The 24,470-nt window shown below is 55.3% G+C and overlaps 3 protein-coding genes across 3 annotated transcripts; all 3 read right to left on the bottom strand.

The window, feature by feature from the left end:
• Positions 1 to 2,408: 2,408 nt before the first annotated feature.
• On the bottom strand, positions 2,409 to 9,236 carry LOC311159470 (uncharacterized protein; the record flags this gene model as incomplete). Its single annotated transcript, XM_084215568.1, is given in 4 exon segments — positions 2,409 to 4,905; positions 4,950 to 5,456; positions 6,816 to 7,460; positions 7,462 to 9,236. Coding segments are annotated over 4 exon segments (5,424 nt in total).
• A 2,098-nt stretch (positions 9,237 to 11,334) lies between these two features.
• On the bottom strand, positions 11,335 to 13,776 carry LOC311159471 (protocadherin beta-15-like; the record flags this gene model as incomplete). The annotated part of the gene is made up of 1 exon (XM_084215569.1): positions 11,335 to 13,776. One exon carries the CDS (start codon positions 13,774 to 13,776, stop codon positions 11,335 to 11,337), a length of 2,442 nt encoding a protein of 813 aa, XP_084071695.1.
• A 217-nt stretch (positions 13,777 to 13,993) lies between these two features.
• Positions 13,994 to 22,939, bottom strand: LOC311159472 (uncharacterized protein; the record flags this gene model as incomplete). The annotated part of the gene is made up of 4 exons (XM_084215570.1): positions 13,994 to 14,440; positions 14,616 to 17,045; positions 17,097 to 17,291; positions 20,504 to 22,939. The coding sequence occupies 4 exons, from the start codon at positions 22,937 to 22,939 to the stop codon at positions 13,994 to 13,996; spliced, it is 5,508 nt and encodes a 1,835-aa protein (XP_084071696.1).
• Positions 22,940 to 24,470: the final 1,531 nt, after the last annotated feature.

Raw genomic sequence — 24,470 nt, forward strand, 5'->3', positions numbered from 1 at the left:
TTTCAAGACAGGAATTCCCCCCCCCCCAGGGGGGCATAATAACCAATCTATTTATGAACGGCCTCAGACACTTAAAGCCTCAAACTGGAATCACTCAAACCCCACAAGTTTAACCACAGAAGGTGATGGTTCCTCATGATCTCAGTAAGAGACACACGCCAGCTCTCTTTTGTAACACACACCAGTGGAAGAGATTTGCACAGGTAATCTTACATCCCCTTAGATGTGGAGAACATTGAGTAAAAGTAACTTCACGCGGGAATTCAGCCACACACAGAATGCCAAGCAGATCCTGCTCCCAGGAAAGGAGGTGTGCCCCTGTTCCACTCAGTCAAGACACTACAGGACTTTCACATAGTAAACCATTTTTTATTCATAACTTTAGAGTTGCAGAAAAAGAAGTTTGCATGCAGACTTCTTGTTTGCAGGTGGCTTTCTCACCAGTGGGAAAGGGGACCTGCCTGCAGGTTCCTTGGTAAAAATGAGATGAGTCTAACCCTCCACCAGCCTATTTGTGGAGCAGAACACAGCACAGCAGAGGCCTGCGTCTTCCCAGATTAACTGGATTATGGATCACTTCATTCTTGGTGTTCATCAGTCTTCTGGTCAGCATCACTGCACCATTTCCTCACCAGACTTACCTTTTCATCTGGGCCTTGTGGAAGCAGTCCTGCTGTAGTCCTCTGCATTTCATGATACCAAAGCTTCTCCCTGGTAGCAATTTTTATTCTTTTATTGAATTGCCAAATTCCCACCCCCAGGCACTCCGGAAAAATCTTTCCCACGGGAAGTACTTCCTGGTTTTGTACCATTCATTTCCAAAATTCCTGCACCTGAAGTGTTACAAACACTTTGTAATTGCCATCTGTGGATGCAGCTGTCAGGAGGTTTGAGAAGGTCACTCCCCTACATCACAGCTTTACAGAGACAGAGCACACCTAGGGCCTGTGTGGAGGTAGGGCCCAGTTTCCCCTGATCTGCCTGGGCTCCCTCTCAGCCTAAAGGTCAGTTCTCAAAAGAACCACAGAGGCCTGATACCAATTCCATCATCCTCCCAATTTTCCTGAATGCTTTATCACCTGCATCTTGAAACAGGAGAGATATGCCCCATCACCCACTAGCTAGGCCAAAGGAAAATTCAAAGACTGTCTCCACACAAGGCATTAATGTGTTCTCTTTATTTCAGTTTTACACTCAGGGGTACTCAAGTTCATAATATTAAACTTTTTAACTTCAACAAAACTCAGTGTGAGGCTTTCTGAGTATTCCATGCATCACAGACATCATTCAAGTACTCAGTTATTATACATGGGGTGGCAGTCCTTAAGAAGAAAAAGAAAGACAATGCTCAAACTCAGTTCAGACAGTAGCAGGAGAAAGGGAAAAAAGGAGAATGCAAATGCTCTAACACAAATGGAGAAAATCATGTGGGGACAGCATTCTACTCCCAACAAGAAACCACTTTATACAGGAACAATAAGAAGACCAGCATCAATCACCTTTTTACCATTTCAAGTTCATTCTACCCTTCAGAAAAGGCTCACTGAAGGACTTATGGAGTTTCCATGAAATACAGCCAAAGAAAATAAATATTTTTTTTAAACTTTGTACAGTTATAGTAAACCAAACACAATTTGTGCTGTTATATTTATGTATTTCAAGGAGACAGAACACCAAGCATTGCTTTATAGGGCAAAAAGAATATTTTCTCATAGATTTTACTGCTCTTCTCTGCCCTGGAGAGGATGAGACTCCTGTAGTCAGAGGGTCAGAAAACTCTTCCTGCCAGCTGAGCTGCAATTGCCTGCATTGCAGAGGTTGGGTGGGAGCAACTCCACCAGGCAGCACTAGAGAATCATAGACAGACACACAGTGGCTATACTGACTGACAGGAAACCAAAGCACATGGAACCCACACATCTGAGTCTGAGGCATTCAGAACCCAGGGAATAAAGAGCCCAGTCCTCACACAACATCGTGGCAGTGTACTCTCAAAATATTTTCTTTCCTGAGCTGGGAAGTTTCTAAGTTTTATGAAGGAGAAGATCTAGCATAGACTGCCAAAGTGTGCCCTTGTGTCACAGGACAGAAGAAAAGCTCCACTGTCCTGTTGGACAGATACAACAGCATAGCTGGAGTGCTAACCTCATTCATAAACCCTCCCTGAAATGATCATAACAGGTGAAACATACTATTTCACCTACATACAGCGAAGAGAACCTGAGTGTCTTTTCGTTGTTGCCTGTGTTTTGGAGAGGCAGAAAATTTTTATTGTGACTTAGAATTTGCAGGAAGTTGATGACACCAACTGAAAATAGAAGTTTAGTCTAGAGATACCACTGCCACATGCTGTAGCCTGGGTATCTTTCTCCCAAGAGCCATGAAGCATCTCTTTATGTAGACTCCAGCTAGTTGAAGGAAAGAGCGTTGAACTGTCCTGCAGAGAGAGTGCCAGCACTGTCTGGGGCCATGTCCTCGGGGCTGGCAGGGACAGCGGGCAAATCCTGTTCCTCCTGGGGGCCCTGGCCCAGGGCGCAGTGCTGTGGGGGCAGGCTGGGCAGGATGGGCTTGAGGAATCTGAACTCGCTGTTGCCCGAGCCCGTGGTGAGGCTGATCTCGTAGCAATAGGCGCGGGGCAGGGTCCCTGCAGCGGCTGCATCGGCCGGGCCGCTCTGCAAGGTGTCGGCGGCATAGAGCACATGGCCGGCCTGCAGCTCCTTCCTCCTGCACACCTTGCGAGCCACCAGCACTGCGCTGGAGACGAGGAAGAGCAGGGAGACAAAGACCAGGGCAAGGATTAAATAGATGGTCAGGGAGGCGTCCTGATCCTCGGTGGCCGGGCCGCCGTGCGGGAGGCGCACGTCGGAGAAGTCCTTGAGCAGGAGAGCGCTCAGAGCTGCCGTGGCCGACAGCGGGGGCTTGCCGTTGTCCCTGACCAGCACAAGGAGCTTCTGCTTGGCGCTGTCCCTCTCCGTCAGCGGCCTCCTCAGACGCACCTCGCCGCTCTGGAGGCCCACGGAAAAGAGCCCCGGGTCGGTGGCCCTCAGCAGGTGGTAGGAGAGCCAGGAGTTCTGTCCCGAGTCGGCATCCACGGCCACCACTTTGCTGACGAGGTAGCCCGCCTCGGCCGACACGGGCACCAGCTCACTGGAGGCCGGGCTGCTCTCCTGGGCCGGGTAGAGCACGAGCGGCGCGTTGTCGTTCTCGTCCAGCACCACCAGGCGCACGCTGACGTTGGCTCTGAGGGGAGGAGAGCCCGCGTCAGAGGCACTGACCGTCACCTCGGTCTGCCTCAAGCGCTCGTAGTCCAGGGGCCGCAGCACAAACACGTGGCCGTTCTCCGAGTTCACCGAGATGCAGGAGCACCGGCGCCGCTCTGGCCCTCGCTCTGCTGCCAGCGAATAGGTCACCTTGGCATTGAGCCCCACGTCAGCATCTGTGGCGCTCACGGCTCCTACAAACACCGTGGGCGCGTTGTTCTCACGCACGTACATGGTGTAGGAGCTCTGGTTGAAGACGGGCGCGTTGTCGTTGACGTCGGAGATGTCCACGGTGAAGGTCTGCGTGCTCGTGAGAGGAGGCGAGCCCGCATCTGCTGCCCTCACCCTCAGGATGTACTGAGGCGTCTCCTCGCGGTCCAGCGCGCTCACTGTCACCAGCTCATAGTAATTCTTATAGGCCGGCCGCAGGGAGAAGAAGAGCTGATCCTCCAGGCCACACGAGATCTTCCCGTTGGCACCAGAATCCCGGTCCCTGACCGTGAACAGGGCAACCACCGTGCCGGGCACCGTGTTCTCGGGGAGGGGACTGCTGAAGGAACTGACCACCAGCTCTGGGGCATTGTCATTCACATCCACCACCTCCACCAACACCTTGCAGATTGCTGAGAGGCCCCCTCCATCTGTAGCTCTCACACTGAGCTCATGTGTTTGTGCTGCCTCAAAGTCCAGAGGTTTTGTGGTTTTAATTTCACCACTTTTAGAGTCAATCACAAATGCTGTGTCACTCTGACCAACCACTTCATTGAGTTGATAGGTGATATCTCCATTAATTCCTGCATCTGAATCAGTGGCCAGCACAGTCAGAACCACAGAGCCTTGTGGCATGTTCTCCACAACCTGCCCATGGTACACCTCCTGTGTGAATATGGGAGCATTGTCATTTACATCTAGAATGACAATTTTCACTTCGGTGGTGCCACTCCTTGGAGGAGAGCCCCCATCTACAGCAATAACACTGTAATCCATCTCAGCCTGCTCCTCTCTGTCTAGTGCCTTTTCCAATATAAGTTCAAGATACTTCTTGCCTGTATTGCGAGTCCCATAGGAAACACTAAAGTACTCGTTCTCGGGAGAGATGCTGTAATCCTGGACTGTGTTCTTGCCAATATCAAGGTCCCTAGCCACCTCCAGTGGGAAAATTGAACCAGGCAAGCTCGTTTCCAGGATCTTAAAAGAGACGCGATCTTCTCGGAATACAGGAGAGTGGTCATTGATGTCCTCCAGATCTACCTCGACCCGAAAGAACTGGAGGGGGTTGGAGAGCAGCAGCTCGAAGGGGAGCATGCAGGTGGCGGACTGGGCGCACAGCTCCTCCCGGTCCAGCCTCCCCGCCACGACGAGGCGGCCGGAGGCGCGCTCTAAGCGAAAATGCTGCCGGCCGTCCTCCGAGACCAGGCGGGCGCGGCGAGCCGAGAGCTGCGCCGGCGTCAGCCCCGCGTCCTCCGCCAGCTCGCCTACCGGGGAGCCGCTTTCCGCCTCCTCGGCTACGGAGTAGCGGATGGGCTCGGCGCGAGCGAGCGGCAGCCACAGGAAAGCACAGACACAAAGCACTTGCCTTGCGAGCGCCATGGCGCGCCGGCGGCGGCGGGCGGTGTCGGTGTGGCGGCGGGTGTCGCGGGCGATTCTCCGCGGAGAGCGGCGAAGAGCGGGGCGGGCGCCTTCCCTCGCTGTCTGAGATTCCGGCTAGGGATCCGTAACGTGGCCGGGGTGTGCCGGCAGCGGGTGACACAGGGCAGCGGTCGCTGCCGCAGCCGCTGCCACCTCCGCCCGGCTGAGCTGCGCTGATCTAAGCTGAACTGAGCTGGGCTGTTCTGAGCTGGGCTGGGCTGAGCTTGCTCGGGCTGTGCCGCTCCGGGCTCGGCCGCCTCCGCTGCCGCAGCCGCTCGGCGCCGCCTTGGCCGACGGCACCACCCAGCGGTGCGTGCTGGGACTGCAGCCGCCGCCGCCCGCAGCCCGCGCTGCCGCTCGGCCCGGCCCGCGATCCCGAAGCCAGCGGGACACCCGGGGCCAGCAACGGAACGCGGCCCTAACCAGGCCAGCCTAATGCAAAGGCTGGGCCCGCAACGAGCAAGCGCGTTTCCCGACAGGACAACGCGGACTGAGATAGGGAGTTTGTAAAAGCCGATGAACACTCTCGGCTGCACCTCCACACTCAGGTATTTTATCCACCCAATACTGCTTCCGTCAAGGAACACAGTGAGAAAGAGACTGGCAGAATTCTGAAAAGCCTTCAAGGAACTTTCCCAGAAAGAACGTCCCTACAAAGACTTCATCCTCCACAAAAAGATGTAAGTTGTTCTCTTTATTTCAATCTAACATATTGTGTTTAACTGTTAAACTCAGAGGTATACCGGTTTGCAATGTTAAGCTGTATCACTTCAGCACAACACCCTGCGAGGCTTTCTGACTATTCCATGCATCACAGACATTATTCAAACAACCAGCTATTATACATCAGGTGGCAGTGCTTCTCTGGAGAAAAAGGCTAAACAATGCCCAAAAGAGGTCAGAGAGTGGAAGAAGGATGGGCAAAATTCACAATGTAGATGCTCTAGCAGAAATCAACACAGTCATGTGGGGATACATTCTAATCCCAACGAGAAAACACTGAATTCAGAAACAAGAATGAGAAACAAAACTCAAAATCCTGTTTTCAAGTTCTTGATTTGATTTTCAAAATATTCTCATTGATGGACATGTGGCATTTTCATGTACTCTAAGACGATGGATATGTTCTCCTGAATCTGTACAGTTATAGCCTTTCCCAACAGACTGTCCTGATGCTGCTGTATTTCCAAAGCAATCCCAAGGAGACAGAACTCCAAACCCAATCTTATAGGCCAGGGGGAAATTTTCTTGAGGGTTTGCTGTTCTGCTCGGCCCTGGAAGGATCAAAACTCCAGCCTTCTTGCCTGCAGAGCTGGAAATGACTGCAGAGCAATGGCTGGATTGGAGCAACACCCAGTTCCTCTGGGCAGCATTAGTGAAGCATCTGCAGATGCACAGTGGTCATGCAGACAGATATATCAAGAAGAAAGCATAACATACAGAGCAGACACATCTCAGAAAGAGATATTCAAAAGCCCAGAAAGAAAAAGTTTTGTGCTAACAGAACATTGTGACACAGTATTCAGAATTACCTTGCTTTCCTGGGGAAAAGGGCTCTCTGTCATTTCAGCAGGTGTGGCATTAGGGTACACAACTGTGTCATTGAGCAATAGCATAGAACAAGGCATCCAAGGTTGGATCAAACAGGAGGAGACACGAGCAAAGTTGAAATTGCGTTATTAAAGGCTATAAGAAAAGGCGAAGAAAGAGGGGAAATATGCTGTTGTCTGAGGTAAAGAATCCTAATATCATTTTTTCCTACTTGTGTGTTTGGAGTAGAAGGTAAATTTAACACTGACAGAATTTGCAGGAAATTGGCTACATGAATTAGGAATATATTTACTCTTCAGAAAGAATTGCCATTTGCTGCAGACTGGATCCCCTCCTCCCAAGAGCCATGAAGCCTCTGTCAGTGCAGCCCCCAGCTAGTTGAAGGAAAGAGCGTTGAACTGTCCTGCAGAGAGAGTGCCAGCACTGTCTGGGGCCATGTCCTCGGGGCTGGCAGGGACAGCGGGGAAATCCTGTTCCTCCTGGGGGCCCTGGCCCAGGGCGCAGTGCTGTGGGGGCAGGCTGGGCAGGATGGGCTTGAGGAATCTGAACTCGCTGTTGCCCGAGCCCGTGGTGAGGCTGATCTCGTAGCAATAGGCGCGGGGCAGGGTCCCTGCAGCGGCTGCATCGGCCGGGCCGCTCTGCAAGGTGTCGGCAGCATAGAGCACATGGCCGGCCTGCAGCTCCTTCCTCCTGCACACCTTGCGAGCCACCAGCACTGCGCTGGAGACGAGGAAGAGCAGGGAGACAAAGACCAGGGCAAGGATTAAATAGGTGGTCAGGGAGGCGTCCTGATCCTCGGTGGCCGGGCTGCCGTGCGGGAGGCGCACGTCGGAGAAGTCCTTGAGCAGGAGAGCGCTCAGAGCTGCCGTGGCCGACAGCGGGGGCTTGCCGTTGTCCCTGACCAGCACAAGGAGCTTCTGCTTCGCGCTGTCCCTCTCTGTCAGCGGCCTCCTCAGACGCACCTCGCCGCTCTGGAGGCCCACGGAAAAGAGCCCCGGGTCGGTGGCCCTCAGCAGGTGGTCCCGAGTCGGCATCCACGGCCACCACTTTGCTGACGAGGTAGCCCGCCTCGGCCGACACGGGCACCAGCTCACTGGAGGCCGGGCTGCTCTCCTGGGCCGGGTAGAGCACGAGCGGCGCGTTGTCGTTCTCGTCCAGCACCACCAGGCGCACGCTGACGTTGGCTCTGAGGGGAGGAGAGCCCGCGTCAGAGGCACTGACCGTCACCTCGGTCTGCCTCAAGCGCTCGTAGTCCAGGGGCCGCAGCACAAACACGTGGCCGTTCTCCGAGTTCACCGAGATGCAGGAGCACCACCGCCGCTCTGGCCCTCGCTCTGCTGCCAGCGAATAGGTCACCTTGGCATTGAGCCCCACGTCAGCATCTGCGGCGCTCACGGCTCCTACAAACACCGTGGGCGCGTTGTTCTCACGCACGTACATGGTGTAGGAGCTCTGGTTGAAGACGGGCGCGTTGTCGTTGACGTCGGAGATGTCCACGGTGAAGGTCTGCGTGCTCGTGAGAGGAGGCGAGCCCGCATCTGCTGCCCTCACCCTCAGGATGTACTGAGGCGTCTCCTCGCGGTCCAGCGCGCTCACTGTCACCAGCTCATAGTAATTCTTATAGGCCGGCCGCAGGGAGAAGAAGAGCTGATCCTCCAGGCCACACGAGATCTTCCCGTTGGCACCAGAATCCCGGTCCCTGACCGTGAACAGGGCAACCACCGTGCCGGGCACCGTGTTCTCGGGGAGGGGACTGCTGAAGGAACTGACCACCAGCTCTGGGGCATTGTCATTCACATCCACCACCTCCACCAACACCTTGCAGATGGCTGAAAGGCCCCCTCCATCTGTAGCTCTCACACTGAGCTCATGCGTTTGTGCTGCTTCAAAGTCCAGAGGTTTTGTGATTTTAATTTCACCGGTTACGGGATCAATCACAAATGCCGAATCACTCTGACCCACTACTTGGCTGAATTGATAGGAGATGTCCCCATTAACTCCTTCATCTGGATCAGTTGCTAGCACAGTCAGAACCACAGAGCCTTTTGGCATATTCTCCGGTATATTCCCCTTGTAACGCTCTTGTGTGAATATGGGAGGATTGTCATTTACATCAAGAATGATAATAGAGATCTCAATAGCCCCACTTCTGGGTGGAGAGCCACCGTCCACAGCAATAACTCTGAAACCCATCTCTGCCTGCTCCTCTCTGTCTAGTGGCTTTTCCAATAAGAGTTCTAGATATTTGTCACCAGCACTGCGTGTTCCATAGGAGACACTGAAATACTCATTCGCTGGAGAGATGCTGTATGATTGGACTTTGTTGCTGCCAATATCGAGGTCTTGGGCAACCTCCAGTGGGTAACGTGAACCTGGCAAGCTCGTTTCCAGGATCTTGTAATTGACTCTATCCTCGGGGAAGACGGGTGAGTGGTCATTAATGTCCTCCAGATCTACCTCGACCCGAAAGAACTGGAGGGGGTTGGAGAGCAGCAGCTCGAAGGGGAGCATGCAGGTGGCGGACTGGGCGCACAGCTCCTCCCGGTCCAGCCTCCCCGCCACGACGAGGCGGCCGGAGGCGCGCTCTAAGCGAAAATGCTGCCGCCCGTCCTCCGAGACCAGGCGGGCGCGGCGAGCCGAGAGCTGCGCCGGCGTCAGCCCCGCGTCCTCCGCCAGCTCGCCTACCGGGGAGCCGCTTTCCGCCTCCTCGGCTACGGAGTAGCGGATGGGCTCGGCGCGAGCGAGCGGCAGCCACAGGAAAGCACAGACACAAAGCACTTGCCTTGCGAGCGCCATGGCGCGCCGGCGGCGGCGGGCGGTGTCGGTGTGGCGGCGGGTGTCGCGGGCGATTCTCCGCGGAGAGCGGCGAAGAGCGGGGCGGGCGCCTTCCCTCGCTGTCTGAGATTCCGGCCGGCGCTCCGTAAGGCAGCCGGGGTGTGCCGGCAGCGGGTGACACGGAGCAGCGGTGTCTGCCGCAGCAGCCGGTGCCACCTCCTCCCGCTTCTGCTGGGCTGGCCTAAGCTGAACAGAGCAGAGCGGAGCTGAGCTGGGCTGGTCTGAGCTGGGCTGGTCTGAGCTGTGCTGGGCTGAGCTGGGCTGGTCTGAGCTGGGCTGGGCTGAGCTTGCTCGGGCTGTGCCGCTCCGGGCTCGGCCGCCTCCGCTGCCGCAGCCGCTCGGCGCCGCCTTGGCCGACGGCACCACCCAGCGGTGCGCGCTGGGACTGCAGCCGCCGCCGCCCGCAGCCCGCGCTGCCGCTCGGCCCGGCCCGCGATCCCGAAGCCAGCGGGACACCCGGGGCCAGCAACGGAACGCGGCCCGAACCAGGCCAGCCTAAACACGAGGATCAGCCCACAACCACCAAGCCGCAATGCTCGGAAGGAGAAACCGCACAGGGATTCGGCGATGGTGACAGCACGGGAATGGCTATGAACACTCTCTCGCCGGTGTCTTCACAGTTAGGAATTCTACCCAACCCACGTTCTTTCAGGCAAGGGACATAGTAAGGAAAAGTGTCGCAGAATTTTGGGATGCCTTTGAAGGAGCTTTCAAGTAAAGAACGACTCTGCAAAATGTTCTGTCTCCATGAAAGGAGGTAGGGTCTTCCCTTTATTTCACTTCTATATGTTTTTTTCATTTGTTAAACTCAGAGGCATACCAGTTTACAACGTTAATCTCTGTTTCTGCAGTACAATACATCCTGAGGGAGTCTTTTTGAATATCCCATGCATCACAGACATTATTCAAACAACTGGTTGTTCTAGATGGGGTGGCAGTCCTTCTCTACAGGAACAGGCTCAGTACAGTGCTCAGTACATTTCAGTGGCTAGAAGGAGAAAAACAAACATGGGAATGCAAATGCTCTAACACAAACACAGAAAATCATGCAGGCACAATGTTCCAGTCCCATCAAGAAGCCTTGGGATTCAGGACAGCAATCAACAGAGCAATCTCAACATCTTTAAGTTCTTCTTGACTCTACCTTCCAATAATTGCCTTTTAATATTTGTGGATTATTCCCTCAATGCATTCAGTGACAATGAACATGTTTCTTTAACAGCATACAGCTCTGTTCAGTTCTACAGTCTACCCTAATACCGTTTATGGCGCTCCTGTACTCCAAGGCAATCCTGAGGTGACAGAACACCCCAGCTCTTCTGGTAAGCCTAAGGAAGACTTTGTTGTGCATTTTGTTGCCCTACTCTAAGTTAGATAAGTAAGAGGAGACTGCTGCTGTGAAAGGGTCCAAATCACCTTCTTCCCTACTGAGCAGGCGCTGCCTGTGTTGCAGTGGCTGGGTGGGAGAAACTCCCTGCTTCACCAGACAGCACTACTGACCCATCTGCAGATATTCAATGTCTGCATAGACAAACATAGTACGAAGAAAGCAAAGCACACAGAGCTCATATCTCATAAAGAGACATCCAGAACTAAGGGAAGAAAGGGTCTAGTTCTCATGTGACATTGTGACTCAATGCTCAGAACTTCCTGGCTTTCCTGAAGTACAAAAAGGGCCTTTTCCATTTCAGTGAGAATATGATTCATTTGGCCAACTGTGACATCATCCTAAAGCTAAGACCCAAAACATCTTCTGCCTTGTCAGACAGCAAGAAAAGCAAGAGCATAGCCGTGAGTAGTAAGCACACACTTCAAGCCTGATAGAAATGACAGTAATAGAGAGGAAAAAATATTACTAAATAAGTAAGAGAACCATGGCTTTGTTTACTTCCTTAATAGTTTTTTGGAGTAGAAGACATTAATTCTGAGCAGACTTTTCAAGAAATTGCTTAAACCAATGGCAAATAGAGACATAATCTTGAGGAATCATTGTCACATGCTGCAGAATTATTCCCACTACTCCCATGGGCCTTGAAGCCTCTGTCAGTGCAGCCCCCAGCTAGTTGAAGGAAAGAGCGTTGAACTGTCCTGCAGAGAGAGTGCCAGCACTGTCTGGGGCCATGTCCTCGGGGCTGGCAGGGACAGCGGGGAAATCCTGTTCCTCCTGGGGGCCCTGGCCCAGGGCGCAGTGCTGTGGGGGCAGGCTGGGCAGGATGGGCTTGAGGAATCTGAACTCGCTGTTGCCCGAGCCCGTGGTGAGGCTGATCTCGTAGCAATAGGCGCGGGGCAGGGTCCCTGCAGCGGCTGCATCGGCCGGGCCGCTCTGCAAGGTGTCGGCAGCATAGAGCACATGGCCGGCCTGCAGCTCCTTCCCCCTGCACACCTTGCGAGCCACCAGCACTGCGCTGGAGACGAGGAAGAGCAGGGAGACAAAGACCAGGGCAAGGATTAAATAGGTGGTCAGGGAGGCGTCCTGATCCTCGGTGGCCGGGCTGCCGTGCGGGAGGCGCACGTCGGAGAAGTCCTTGAGCAGGAGAGCGCTCAGAGCTGCCGTGGCCGACAGCGGGGGCTTGCCGTTGTCCCTGACCAGCACAAGGAGCTTCTGCTTGGCGCTGTCCCTCTCTGTCAGCGGCCTCCTCAGACGCACCTCGCCGCTCTGGAGGCCCACGGAAAAGAGCCCCGGGTCGGTGGCCCTCAGCAGGTGGTAGGAGAGCCAGGAGTTCTGTCCCGAGTCGGCATCCACGGCCACCACTTTGCTGACGAGGTAGCCCGCCTCGGCCGACACGGGCACCAGCTCACTGGAGGCCGGGCTGCTCTCCTGGGCCGGGTAGAGCACGAGCGGCGCGTTGTCGTTCTCGTCCAGCACCACCAGGCGCACGCTGACGTTGGCTCTGAGGGGAGGAGAGCCCGCGTCAGAGGCACTGACCGTCACCTCGGTCTGCCTCAAGCGCTCGTAGTCCAGGGGCCGCAGCACAAACACGTGGCCGTTCTCCGAGTTCACCGAGATGCAGGAGCACCGGCGCCGCTCTGGCCCTCGCTCTGCTGCCAGCGAATAGGTCACCTTGGCATTGAGCCCCACGTCAGCATCTGCGGCGCTCACGGCTCCTACAAACACCGTGGGCGCGTTGTTCTCACGCACGTACATGGTGTAGGAGCTCTGGTTGAAGACGGGCACGTTGTCGTTGACGTCGGAGATGTCCACGGTGAAGGTCTGCGTGCTCGTGAGAGGAGGCGAGCCCGCATCTGCTGCCCTCACCCTCAGGATGTACTGAGGCGTCTCCTCGCGGTCCAGCGCGCTCACTGTCACCAGCTCATAGTAATTCTTATAGGCTGGCCGCAGGGAGAAGAAGAGCTGATCCTCCAGGGCACACGAGATCTTCCCGTTGGCACCAGAATCCCGATCCCTGACCGTGAACAGTGCAACCACCGTGTCAGGCACCGTGTTCTCGGGGAGGGGACTGCTGAAGGAACTGACCACCAGCTCTGGGGCATTGTCATTCACATCCACCACCTCCACCAACACTTTGCAGATGGCTGAGAGCCCCCCTCCATCAATGGCCCTCACACTGAGCTCATGCATTTGTGCTGCCTCAAAGTCCAGAGGTTTTGTGAGCTTAATTTCACCGGTTATGGGATCAATCACAAATGCTGAGTCACTCTGACCAACCCCTTCGCTAAGTTGATAGGAGATGTCCCCATTAACTCCTGCATCTGGATCAGTTGCCAGCACAGTCAGAATCACAGAGCCTTGTGACATGTTTTCCTGAACCTTCCCAATATAACGATCTTGTGTGAAGATGGGAGCATTGTCATTTACATCTAGAATGATAATAGTGATCTCAATGGTTCCACTCCTGGGAGGAGAGCCCCCATCTACAGCAATGAGACTGAAACCCATCTCTGCATGCTCTTCTCTGTCTAGCATCTTTTCCAAAACGAGTTCAACATATTTGTCACCATTAGTCCGCATTCCATAGGAAACACTGAAATATTCGTTCTCAGGAGAGATGCTGTATGCCTGGACCGTGTTGCTGCCAATATCAGGGTCCCGAGCAACCTCCAGTGGGAAACGAGAGCCCGGGTCGCTCCTTTCCACGATCTTAAAAGTGACTCGTTCATCGGGGAAAACTGGCGAATGATCATTGATGTCCTCCAAGGCTACCTCGACCCGAAAGAACTGGAGGGGGTTGGAGAGCAGCAGCTCGAAGGGGAGCATGCAGGTGGCGGACTGGGCGCACAGCTCCTCCCGGTCCAGCCTCCCCGCCACGACGAGGCGGCCAGAGGCGCGCTCTAAGCGAAAATGCTGCCGGCCGTCCTCCGAGACCAGGCGGGCGCGGCGAGCCGAGAGCTGCGCCGGCGTCAGCCCCGCGTCCTCCGCCAGCTCGCCTACCGGGGAGCCGCTTTCCGCCTCCTCGGCTACGGAGTAGCGGATGGGCTCGGCGCGAGCGAGCGGCAGCCACAGGAAAGCACAGACACAAAGCACTTGCCTTGCGAGCGCCATGGCGCGCCGGCGGCGGCGGGCGGTGTCGGTGTGGCGGCGGGTGTCGCGGGCGATTCTCCGCGGAGAGCGGCGAAGTGCGGGGCGGGCGCCTTCCCTCGCTGTCTGAGATTCCGGCCGGCGCTCCGTAAGGCAGCCGGGGTGTGCCGGCAGCGGGTGACACGGAGCAGCGGTGTCTGCCGCAGCCGCTGCCACCTCCTCCCGGCTGCGCTGCACTGGTCTAAGCTGAACTGAGCAGAGCTGCGCTGAGCTGGGCTGGTCTGAGCTGGGCTGGTCTGAGCTGGGCTGGTCTGAGCTGGGCTGGGCTTGCTCGGGCTGTGCCGCTCCGGGCTCGGCCGCCTCCGCTGCCGCAGCCGCTCGGCGCCGCCTTGGCCGACGGCACCACCCAGCGGTGCGCGCTGGGACTGCAGCCGCCGCCGCCCGCAGCCCGCGCTGCCGCTCGGCCCGGCCCGCGATCTCGAACCCGCAGCGGCGGCTCGTCCGCTTCCAGTCTTCTCCCTTCCCTTGCCCGAGCTTTCGATCTCGTGTGCTCTTGTCTATCTATTTGCGCGTCCGCGGCTTTAGGAAAACACGGCGGCCAGAGCGGCTCAACGATTTTGCAGGGCAGAATGAAGCAGAGGCTGATCTGGGAGGGACTGAACCGCCTTCCACGGCAGGAGAAACCGCCCTGGGGCCTAAACAGGGAGATTATGGCTATAACAGCAGGGAACGGCACTACAGCTACTGGGGAACCTCAGGCAGAGGACGGGGAAGGGAGTGTGTTCCAGCACGGCTCAGGCATAGGCGCACACGCCTACTGGCCAGTCTCTCGGCTAAAAGGGAGGAGTAGCTGTGCTCCCTGCCTGGGCTTCCCGGTCGCAGGCAGGCTGCGAGTGCCGTAGCGGCTCCTCATCCTTGTCCAGCCCAGCCTCAGCTTTGCTATGAAGGCTTGGCAGGATAGGCCTCAGGAACTGGAATTCGCTCCTCCCCGAGCCGCTGGTCAGACACATTTCGTAGCGGTAAGCCGGCGACAGAGTGCCCGTGCTGCCCACGCCCACGCCGTCGCTGACGAAATCTCCGTCCGCGTAGCAGCTGGGAGAGGGAGGAGGGAGTTCTGCCCGGACTCGAGATTTGCAGAGCGTGTTCGCCGTTAAGACGAGGACGGACAAGAGGAAAAGGGACGAGACGCAGCACAGGGAGGCGATGAGGTAAGTGGTGAGCATTTCCTCCTCGGCCACCTGCGGCTGCTGTCCGCCTGCAGGATCGTTCCCAAGCTGATGAAAAGCATCGGAGAAATCGTCCACCAGTGCCACGGCAAGAGTGGCGGTGGCAGAGCGCGAGGGCTGCCCGCGGTCCCGCACCAGCACGATGAGCCTCTGCCGGGCCGCGTCCCTCTCGGTCACGGCCCGCGCCGTGCGCACCTCGCCGCTGTGCAGCCCCACGCGGAACAGCCCCGGCTCCGTGGCCTTGGCCAGCTCGTAGGACAGCCAGGCGTTCTGCCCCGCGTCCGCGTCCACCGCCACCACCTTGGCCACCAGGTAGCCGGACGGTGCCCAGCGCGGCACCAGCTCTCCGGCCGCGCTGCTGTCGGGGGCCGGGTGCAGCAGCACGGGCGCGTTGTCGTTCTCGTCGCGCACGACGATGCGCAGCACGGCCTGGGCGCTGAGCGGCGGGGAGCCGCCGTCGGCTGCGCGCACCGTCACCTCGAAGGCGCGCACCTTCTCGTAGTCCAGCGGGCGCAAAGTCCGGACGGTCCCACTCTCCGCGTCCACTGACACGAATGATGCGGCGGCCAGGGTGCCTGTCGGTGGCGGCACTAGCGAGTATCTCACGCGGGCGTTCTCTCCCGCATCAGGGTCCGTGGCACTGAGGCGGCCCAGGCTCCTCCCCGCGGGTTCGTTTTCGCTCATCACCATGGTGTAAATGGCCTGGGTGAAGGCGGGTGCATTGTCGTTCACATCCAAGAGCCGCACGAGCAGGGTTTTGGATGCTGAGAGGGCGGGGGAGCCCTCGTCTCGAGCTCGCACCGTCACGTTGTATTCCTCCACCTGCTCCCGGTCCAGCGTCTCTGAGGTCACCAGAGCGTATGCGTCGGCTGCCAGCAGCGTGATCCTGAAGGGCTGCTCTCCTGTCAGCTCGCAGGTCGTCCTGCCATTGTCCCCCGAGTCCCGGTCCCGCACGTTGAAGAGAGCCACTACGGTGTCCGGCGGGGCGGCTTCGGAGAGGGTGCTGGTGAGCGAGGTGATGATCACCTCGGGGGCATTATCGTTCAGGTCCTTCACCTGCACCTCCACTTTGCAATGCGTGGACAGGCCCCCTCCATCTGTGGCTTGGACGTCTATCTCATAGGTCTTTTTTTCTTCATAATCCAAAGCCTTTTTGAGTCGGATCTGGCCTGTCACTGGGTTTATTTTAAACGTTTGGAGATTTTCTTCTGAATTTTGAAATATGGAGTACACTATTTCCCCATTTGTTCCTGCGTCTAAATCGCTAGCAGACACTACCACCACTATGGTGTCCTCTGAGTTATTTTCCATTACAGAGACTTTATACAGAGTCTGGGTAAATACCGGGCTGTTGTCGTTTATATCCAGGACTACCACGCGGATTAAAGCTGTGCCAGACCGCGGTGGATTCCCACCATCCACACCCGTGATGCTGAAAACAACTTCTGCCTGCTGCTCTCGGTCCAGAGCTCGATCCAACACCAGCTCGGCGTACCTCCCGCCGTCATTCCGACGCTGGGTGTACACATGGAAATACTCGTTCGAGCTGATACTATAATGCTGAAGGCTATTGTTCCCCACGTCTGGATCGTGAGCGCTTTCCAACAAAAACCGAGTCCCCAGCATTGCAGATTCCGGGATCGTTAAAACAATCTCTTTGTTTAAGAACACAGGAGCGTGATCGTTGATGTCAGTGAGTCTTACCTCAGCTCGGAAGGACTGCAGCGGGCTCTGCAGCAGCACCTCAAAACGCACCAAGCAGGGCTCGCTCTGTCCACACAGCTCTTCCCGGTCCATTTGCTCTCTCACCACCAAATCCCCGGTGTGCTGGTTCAGCTGTAAATACTGCTTTTCTCCTTCCGGAACGACTCGAGCCTGACGAGCCAATAATTCCTCACCGGTTAGTCCCAAATCCTGAGCGATATTCGCCACAAAAGAGCCTCTCTCCGCCTCTTCGGGCACAGAGTACCGAGCGGTTTCTGCTCTCATCCCCCAGACGCAGAGGACAAGGATCAGAGCCACCGCTGGCGCCGGGAGCGGTTCCTCGCTCTTGCTCGGCTTCATTCCCTTCCAGAGACCAGATCTCCTCTCCTGTTAGCTGGATGGAGCTGCCGATACAGCCTGCCGACCCCCGAGCGGAGCAGCCCGAGATGGTGCAGCCCCGCCCGCCCGAATGGCGAGGGCGGCGGGACTCGGAGCTGCGCGGAGCTCCGCGGTCAGCAGCGGCACCAGGCGGCCGAGCTCTAGAAGGATTCGGAGATTTCCCAGCGCAAAGCCTGGAAAGCAGAGATTAACGGCTCGTTTTCTCCCCTCCTAGATCAAAGCACAGAGATTTAAATGTCCATACAACTGTATTCAAAGTATGGCCACGGGCTGAATGAGCAATGCTTTTGTTTACCTTCCACTTCAAAACGGAGTTTATTTAAAGCTGGGTCGTTCCTTTTGCTTTGGTTCCCCCTCCCCCGCAGTGTGAGCGCTCTGAATAAATGACTCTCCCTGCTCAGCTGGAACAGCTGTGTATTGTTACAGGGGTCCAGCCACCAGGTGAGGTGGCCTTTTAACCGCGGCAGCAATCGCCAGAGCAGAGTGGTTCTCGGAATGGACAGAGATTGCTCCCGCAGTTCATGACCTCTCCTTCTGGGAGCCTTTGGGAATGGGCTGGAGGCAGCATCTCAGACCTCAGCTACACTCAGAAAAAAGCTCCGCTGCCTTGCTCCGACTTCTGAGACCGTCCTATTTCCCATGTCGTTCTGATTTCCCCTGCGTTAATTCCACTCCAGATGCACGGATTTATTCCCGAAATCCTGCTCTAGAGTTGGCTCTTTCCTCTGCCGTGGCAAGTGATCTCGAGACAGCACACTCACCCGAGGGAGTTCCAAGCAGATTTTATTGTTTTCTGACATCACTCATTTGACTCTTTAAAATGGTTCAACGATAGGAATTATCACATCACTTTATAGTTTAATACCGACTGACGAAAGAAAACCAGGAAGCTTCTTGATACCCTCTATTCTACAATGTCCTAAGCTAATTGTAAATGTTTTCTCTGTTTAACTGAAGACCCACAAACAATACTTGTAATTATCTTGGTTTTTAAAAACCGTGAAATAGTATTTTCAACTTTACAGAACAAAAGAAAGGAAGAAAGAATGCACTGCTCAAAGCCCACTCTTTACAATTAGGAGAGCCTGTAAACTCCTGGTCAAATATGCCAAGTGTGCCAATGACAGCAGTTCAAAATGTAAACATCTTCTGCTAATTTTGTAAGAAATTCCTTTGCAAGCACCACTTAATTTTGCATAATATCTTTTTCGCCTGGTGTTGAATACACGGCAGAAAATTAAGGTATTATTACAAAGCCCTCTCCATGAAAAGAAAGAAACAAACAAAGCATGAAAAGAAACCCTCCAGAGAAGGCAGTGTAACAAGAAGTTGAAGATCTGCTGCCAGTTTTCAATAGTTCTCAAAGTAAGTAGAAGCAGTAGCACTCTCACAATCATACATTATTATGTATGATAATTATTGAATATTGTGATAATAATTGATTATTATGTAATGAACATGCAGCACGGTTCTCCTCCATCGACAGCACAATTACAAAATACCTACATGAATAAAGCACTGCTCAAGGGGGAAGTACTCTCACAGAGAAGGCTTCATCTCCCTGCTACTTTTTAGGGAGGTGTTTGGTCTCTTTGTTCCCTTTTCCCTGTGAGGACAGACAAATTTGTCTTTCTCTTCACTTATTGATGGGAGAGCCAAGGGTTTTGCTCAGAACTGACATTTAGCTCCAGCTCCCTGTTTGCAGGGCAAACTGCACCTGCAGCTCTGGGTCCTGTATCTTCGGAGAAGGGAGCACTGCCCTGCAAAGAACAGAGAGAGCAGTTGTCACAGGGAGTTGAAGGAAAGAAGGCGTCACCGAGAAGCTTAGAGGACGTGTCTTACATCACTGCCTGTGTCCCACCCCTCCTCTCCACCGGGAGCCAAAGAGAAAGCAAGACTTGGTGGATCTCTGACCTGAATGGAGAACACCTGGAGTCAGAAACCATTCTCCAACAAGGAACTATTGCAAAATCTTAATGAGTTGTATAAAACTTTGATGAGTTTTGAGTAATTCGAAACGGTGAGAGCCCCAAACAGAAACCACTTTCTCACAAACAGTAAATGTGGTTTAATGTTGATTTATAAAGAAGGGTCCTTGTCTTCCCTGAGGCTACTGTGATTCTGACACTCTGCAGTAAAGTGAGTCCAAGTGGTGGCAATGAAATACAAAAATATTAACTGACCCTGATGGTGTTTGTGTTTCTCCAACCTCTTATATGTTCATCCTGTCTACTGTGAAATGCTAGAGGGATCCTTGGCCACGCTCCATGGAGTCCCCACAGAATCCCATACTAAGAGGTGTCTGACTCTGATAACCACACTTTTCTGGCCAACACTATCCATGCAAGTCACAAAAACATAAAGGAATTATATGGCAGAGGTTCCCACCTCCATAGCCTCCAGCAGTTTATAAGACAGCTTGAGTTCAGCCCTGCCACCACCCTGGTGAATGGCACATGGCAGCACGGAGCACCAGCTCCCCACAGCAGTGCAGGGGATGTAGTTGGTGTCACCCTTTGCAGAACTGTCCCTGCAGTCCCATCTTATGCTGGACAGGCCACTACATTCCTGTTACTGCCACCTCTGGGAGGATGTATCCCTAGGAATGGTGTCATTCCTGCTCCAGGACTCTACACACCACATGTCTGGAGGCACAGGGTTTGTGGTAATTGTGAGTGGGGCTGCGGCCCAGCCTCATCTCCAATGGGCACAGCTGTGCAGGACAGGTGACCAGTACTGAAGGTAATGACACTTGCCATGCCCAGGTGCAGTGGCCAACCACAAAAAAAGTAGAGAGGACACACAGATGCAATGCATGAACACTAAGGGTATGAAAGGTTGGGCTAAAGAACCAGAAGGACACACACTTGGAGCTTTCTGACATGGTAGGGGCTTACTCTGTATGGGCTGATGCTTGGAGCCTTCTGAAATTGTATGGTGATGCTTTGTGTATTGTGGCCATCTCTACCTGTACTTTTCCCCTTCTCGTGGCCCGACTCCTCCCTTTGGAAGTGACACAAAAGACTTGATCCATCACAAATACTCAGCATAGATATGGGTGCAGCTGTCCAGAGAGGTGGTAGGTGCCTCACCCCTGGAAATATCCCAGGTCACGTTGGATGGAGCTCTGAGCAACCCGATCTAGTTAAAGGTATCTGTGCTCAGTGCATGAGTGTTTGGACTCAATGGCTTTTAAAGGTCCATTCCAACCCAAAATGTTCTATGCAGAGAGGAGTGGTTAGTCAGTATTTGGGGAGCAGCTGAGCCCTGCTGGAGGCTCCTGGGAGGCCTCTCCAGCAGTTCTGAGACCGCTTTTGTCATCTTCTCCCACTCCACTAGCAGTTCTGCAGCTTCAATAGTCCTTGCTCCCAGGGCTTGTCCCACCTCCCTCCCGCCTGCCCGAGGCCCTGTCAGTCCCTCACCTGCGCAGCCCAGTCGCCCTCGGCCCCGAGGTTGGCCGCATCCTGCGAGCACACCGAGCTCCGCTGCTCGCCGGGCCCGGGGGGCAGCCCGGCGGGGAAGCAGGGGAAGAGCGGCCTGAGGAAACGGAACTCGCTATTGACGGTGCCGGCGGCGAAGCAGACGTCGTACACGTAGCTGCGGGGCAGGGAGCCCGCGCTGCTCTCCGTGGCAGTCGGCGGGAACGTGGGCAAAGTCTCCGTCTCGCTCCGCCTGGCCCGCCGCACCTTCACTACCAGGGCGGCCGCCGCGGTGGCGAGGAACAGCGCCGACACGCAGACCAGGGAGGCGATGAGGTAAAGAGTGAGCGGCCCGTCGGGCTCGGCGGCCGGTGCCTCCTCGCTGACCCGTAAATGGGCCTCGGAGAAGCCGTCCACCAGTGCCACGGCGAGAGTGGCGGTGGCAGAGCGCGAGGGCTGCCCGCGGTCCCGCACCAGCACGATGAGCCTCTGCCGGGCCGCGTCCCTCTCGGTCACGGCCCGCGCCGTGCGCACCTCGCCGCTGTGCAGCCCCACGCGGAACAGCCCCGGCTCTGTGGCCTTGGCCAGCTCGTAGGACAGCCAGGCGTTCTGCCCCGCGTCCGCGTCCACCGCCACCACCTTGGCCACCAGGTAGCCGGACGGTGCCCAGCGCGGCACCAGCTCTCCGGCCGCGCTGCTGTCGGGGGCCGGGTGCAGCAGCACGGGCGCGTTGTCGTTCTCGTCGCGCACGACGATGCGCAGCACGGCCTGGGCGCTGAGCGGCGGGGAGCCGCCGTCGGCGGCGCGCACCGTCACCTCGAAGGCGCGCACCTTCTCGTAGTCCAGCGGGCGGAGGATATAAACATCCCCGTTTTCAGCGTTGACTGACACTTCGGGCTGCTCTTTGCCCTCCTGCCTCACCAGCGCGTAATTCACACGGGCATTTATTCCCGCGTCGGCGTCCGTGGCCTTCATGCTGCCGATGCGGAGCATGGGGCTGTTGTTCTCCGTGACAGACATGGTGTAAACCTCCTGGGTGAACTCTGGGGGGTTGTCGTTCACATCCGATATCTGCACGAAGATGCTTTCCTGAGAGCTCAGCCGCTTCCTGCCCCAGTCCGTGGCTGTGATGGTGATGTTATACTCCGCCGTCCTCTCCCTGTCCAGAGCCGCGTTTGTTCTCAGTTCGTAGTAATTATCAAAAGTGGGGGTGAGACTGAACGGCAAGTCCCCGTCGATGGAGCACTCCGTCCTGCCGTTGTCCCCGGAGTCCCGGTCCCGCACACTGAACAGAGCCACCACGGTGCGTGGCGGGGCGTCCTCGGGAATGGAGGCGCTGAGGGAGGTGAGCGCTATCTCCGGGGCGTTGTCATTCACGTCCAGGACCTCCACCTGCACTTTGCAGTGCGCAGATAGCCCTCCGCCGTCGGTGGCTTTCACCACCATCTTGTGGGATTTTGCTTCCTCAAAATCCAGCTTGCCTGCGACTCGTATTTCACCGGTGGTCGGGTTCAGCTGGAAGAGCTGCCGGGATCGCTCTGATGTCTGGGTAAAAGCATAGCGCACCTCCCCGTTGGACCCTTCGTCGGGATCCGCGGCAGCGACTCTGACCACCAGCTGCTCCAGGGGGCTGTTCTCAGCCAGGCGCACCTCGTAGGTCTCCCTTTCGAAGACCGGGATGTTGTCATTGGCATCCACAACTACGATCCGGACCTGAGCCGTGCCCGACCTGGGTGGTGACCCCCCGTCGGTGGCGGTCAGAAGTAAATTCAGCTCTCCCTGCTCTTCACGGTCGAGCTGGCTCTGTAGGACAAGTTCCAGGTATTTTACTCCATCTTTCGCTGTTCCAATAGCGAGGGAGAAATGAGGATTGGGCGCAAGGCTGTAGTTCTGCAAACCGTTAATGCCCACGTCCTTGTCCTGGGCGCTTTCCAGGGGGAAACGGGAGCCAGGAGATGCTGTTTCCAGAATTTTTAAAACCAGCTCCTTCTCCGGGAACACGGGCGAGTTGTCGTTTATGTCACGAACTTCCACCTCCCCTCGGATAAGCTGCAACGGATTTTCAAAGAATATCTTAAAGACGAGCGTGCAGGTATCGCTCTGAGGACAGATCTCCTCTCGGTCCAGCGATTCCTTTGCCGTCAGGACTCCTGTGTTTTGATTGAGCCGGAAAAGCTGCTCGTTCCCCTCGGACACAACGCGGGCTTTGCGAGCCGCAAGCTGGCTCAGAGGAACCCCCAGGTCCTTGGCGATATTGGCGACAAAGGCGTCCCTCTCCATTTCCTCCGGCAGGGAGTAGCGGAGGGTTTCGGCCCCGCTCTGACACACGCAAGCACACAGAATAAACAAGATCACTTGCCTCTTTCTGTCTCCGCTCCGTCTTCCACAGGCCATCACTCTCCAAAAAAGCCATCCACAGTCCTCGGCGGCTCCCAGCATTTTTAAGTCGCGTCCGAAAAAGAGCGGCGTGGGCCAGCAATCCTGGGGTGAAGGAATCTGGAGGCCCCCGAGTTCTCTGACTCCTCTGCGAGCAGCTCCGCTCACAAGGTTTTTTTTGTCTCCCTGTGTCTGGAAACCCGGGGCGGACCGAGGAACGCTCCGGTCCGCGGCCAACATCCCCACCCAGCGTCGGAAGGGGGAATATTTCCTCTCCATCGGGGCAGCGCTGCTGGCTCGGGGTTTGCTGCTTGAACCCGCACTCTGTGCCAATGAGGAGAAAAAAAGATGCGGTGTAAAAGCTCTTCTCTCTCAGAATTGGGATCCCTGCCCACACAGAGCGCTGTTCTGGATGTCACATCCCAACTCGCAACAACGAACTCTTCATACACAGCTTCTGGTTTGCCTTGTGTAGACACAGCCAGTTCCACTGCCACAGAAGAGATTTTCCTTCTCTGCTCCACTTGTTCATCAGCAAAGGGCGATTAGCAAGTGGGGCGAGTCAGAGAAGTTAGTGAAAATAAGAGCTGGTGCCAGAGAGCTGACAAGGAATTGTCCCTAAATAAAAGTTTTATTATCACCACAGCTCGCCATCACAGCAGGATGAGAAAGCTGTCTTAGCACACAGAATCCTAATGCTGTTCTTTTCTTACCGGGTATCACACCTCGTCCGACTTTTACACTTTTCTACGTGAAAAAGATGCTAAACTTGAAGTCCTGCGTCGGCCTTAGGATGTATGGCCAGGAGCCGGTTAATACGGAAGGCAAGGAAACAAACAGGGAGCCGCTAAGTTAAACTCCGAGATACACAAACGCTAACGAGGAGCTAACGGAGACAATAGCAAAGATAAGCCTCTCACCACACTAATTGCCAGGCCATTAAAAGAATAATTGAGACCTAGACCTCTGAGGTTCAACAAAAAACTCTGTAAAAGGTAAAGGAAAATAAAAAAGTTCTGAAGATTCTCACGGATTATCAGGGAAAAATATCATGTAAGAGAAGGAATTGATTATGAGGTGTTTGAGGGGGGCTCCAGGAATTTGCAAGGCTTATTGTGAGATGATTAGAGGCAGAATCAAACTCGCCAAGAGGGAGATGTCTACAGCAGACCTGATAGGAACAGCAGTGGGAAAACGGAGGTGGAGGGGGTATCGAGGGGTTCTGAGCACAGTCGGGTACTGTGATGCAGAATTCGTGCCGGAAATCGGATAAAAACCTCAGGGTCAGGCAGGCCCCGAAGACACATTTACACCTCGACTGCTTCTGCGACGAATGCACTGAGGATGTGCACAGCTGCCTGCGAGTCCAGCCCATCCTTTCTCTTAGAAAATTAAAAAATGAAGGAGGGAACAAAATAGTGCTTGCATTATTTACCTGTGTCTCGAGCATTTTTAGTTCGGATTTTACTATACAAAAAACGACGCTATTAAAAATTATTATTATGAAGTATCATAACCCTCTTGGGTTTGGTACCTTTTCTTTAATTTCCTAGGTGTTTCCCCCTTATTTTTGTTTGCTAAAAGGAGTGACGCT

Source organism: Fringilla coelebs (genome assembly GCF_963513975.1).
Source record: "Fringilla coelebs genome assembly, chromosome: 15".
NCBI classification, from domain to species: domain Eukaryota; kingdom Metazoa; phylum Chordata; class Aves; order Passeriformes; family Fringillidae; genus Fringilla; species Fringilla coelebs.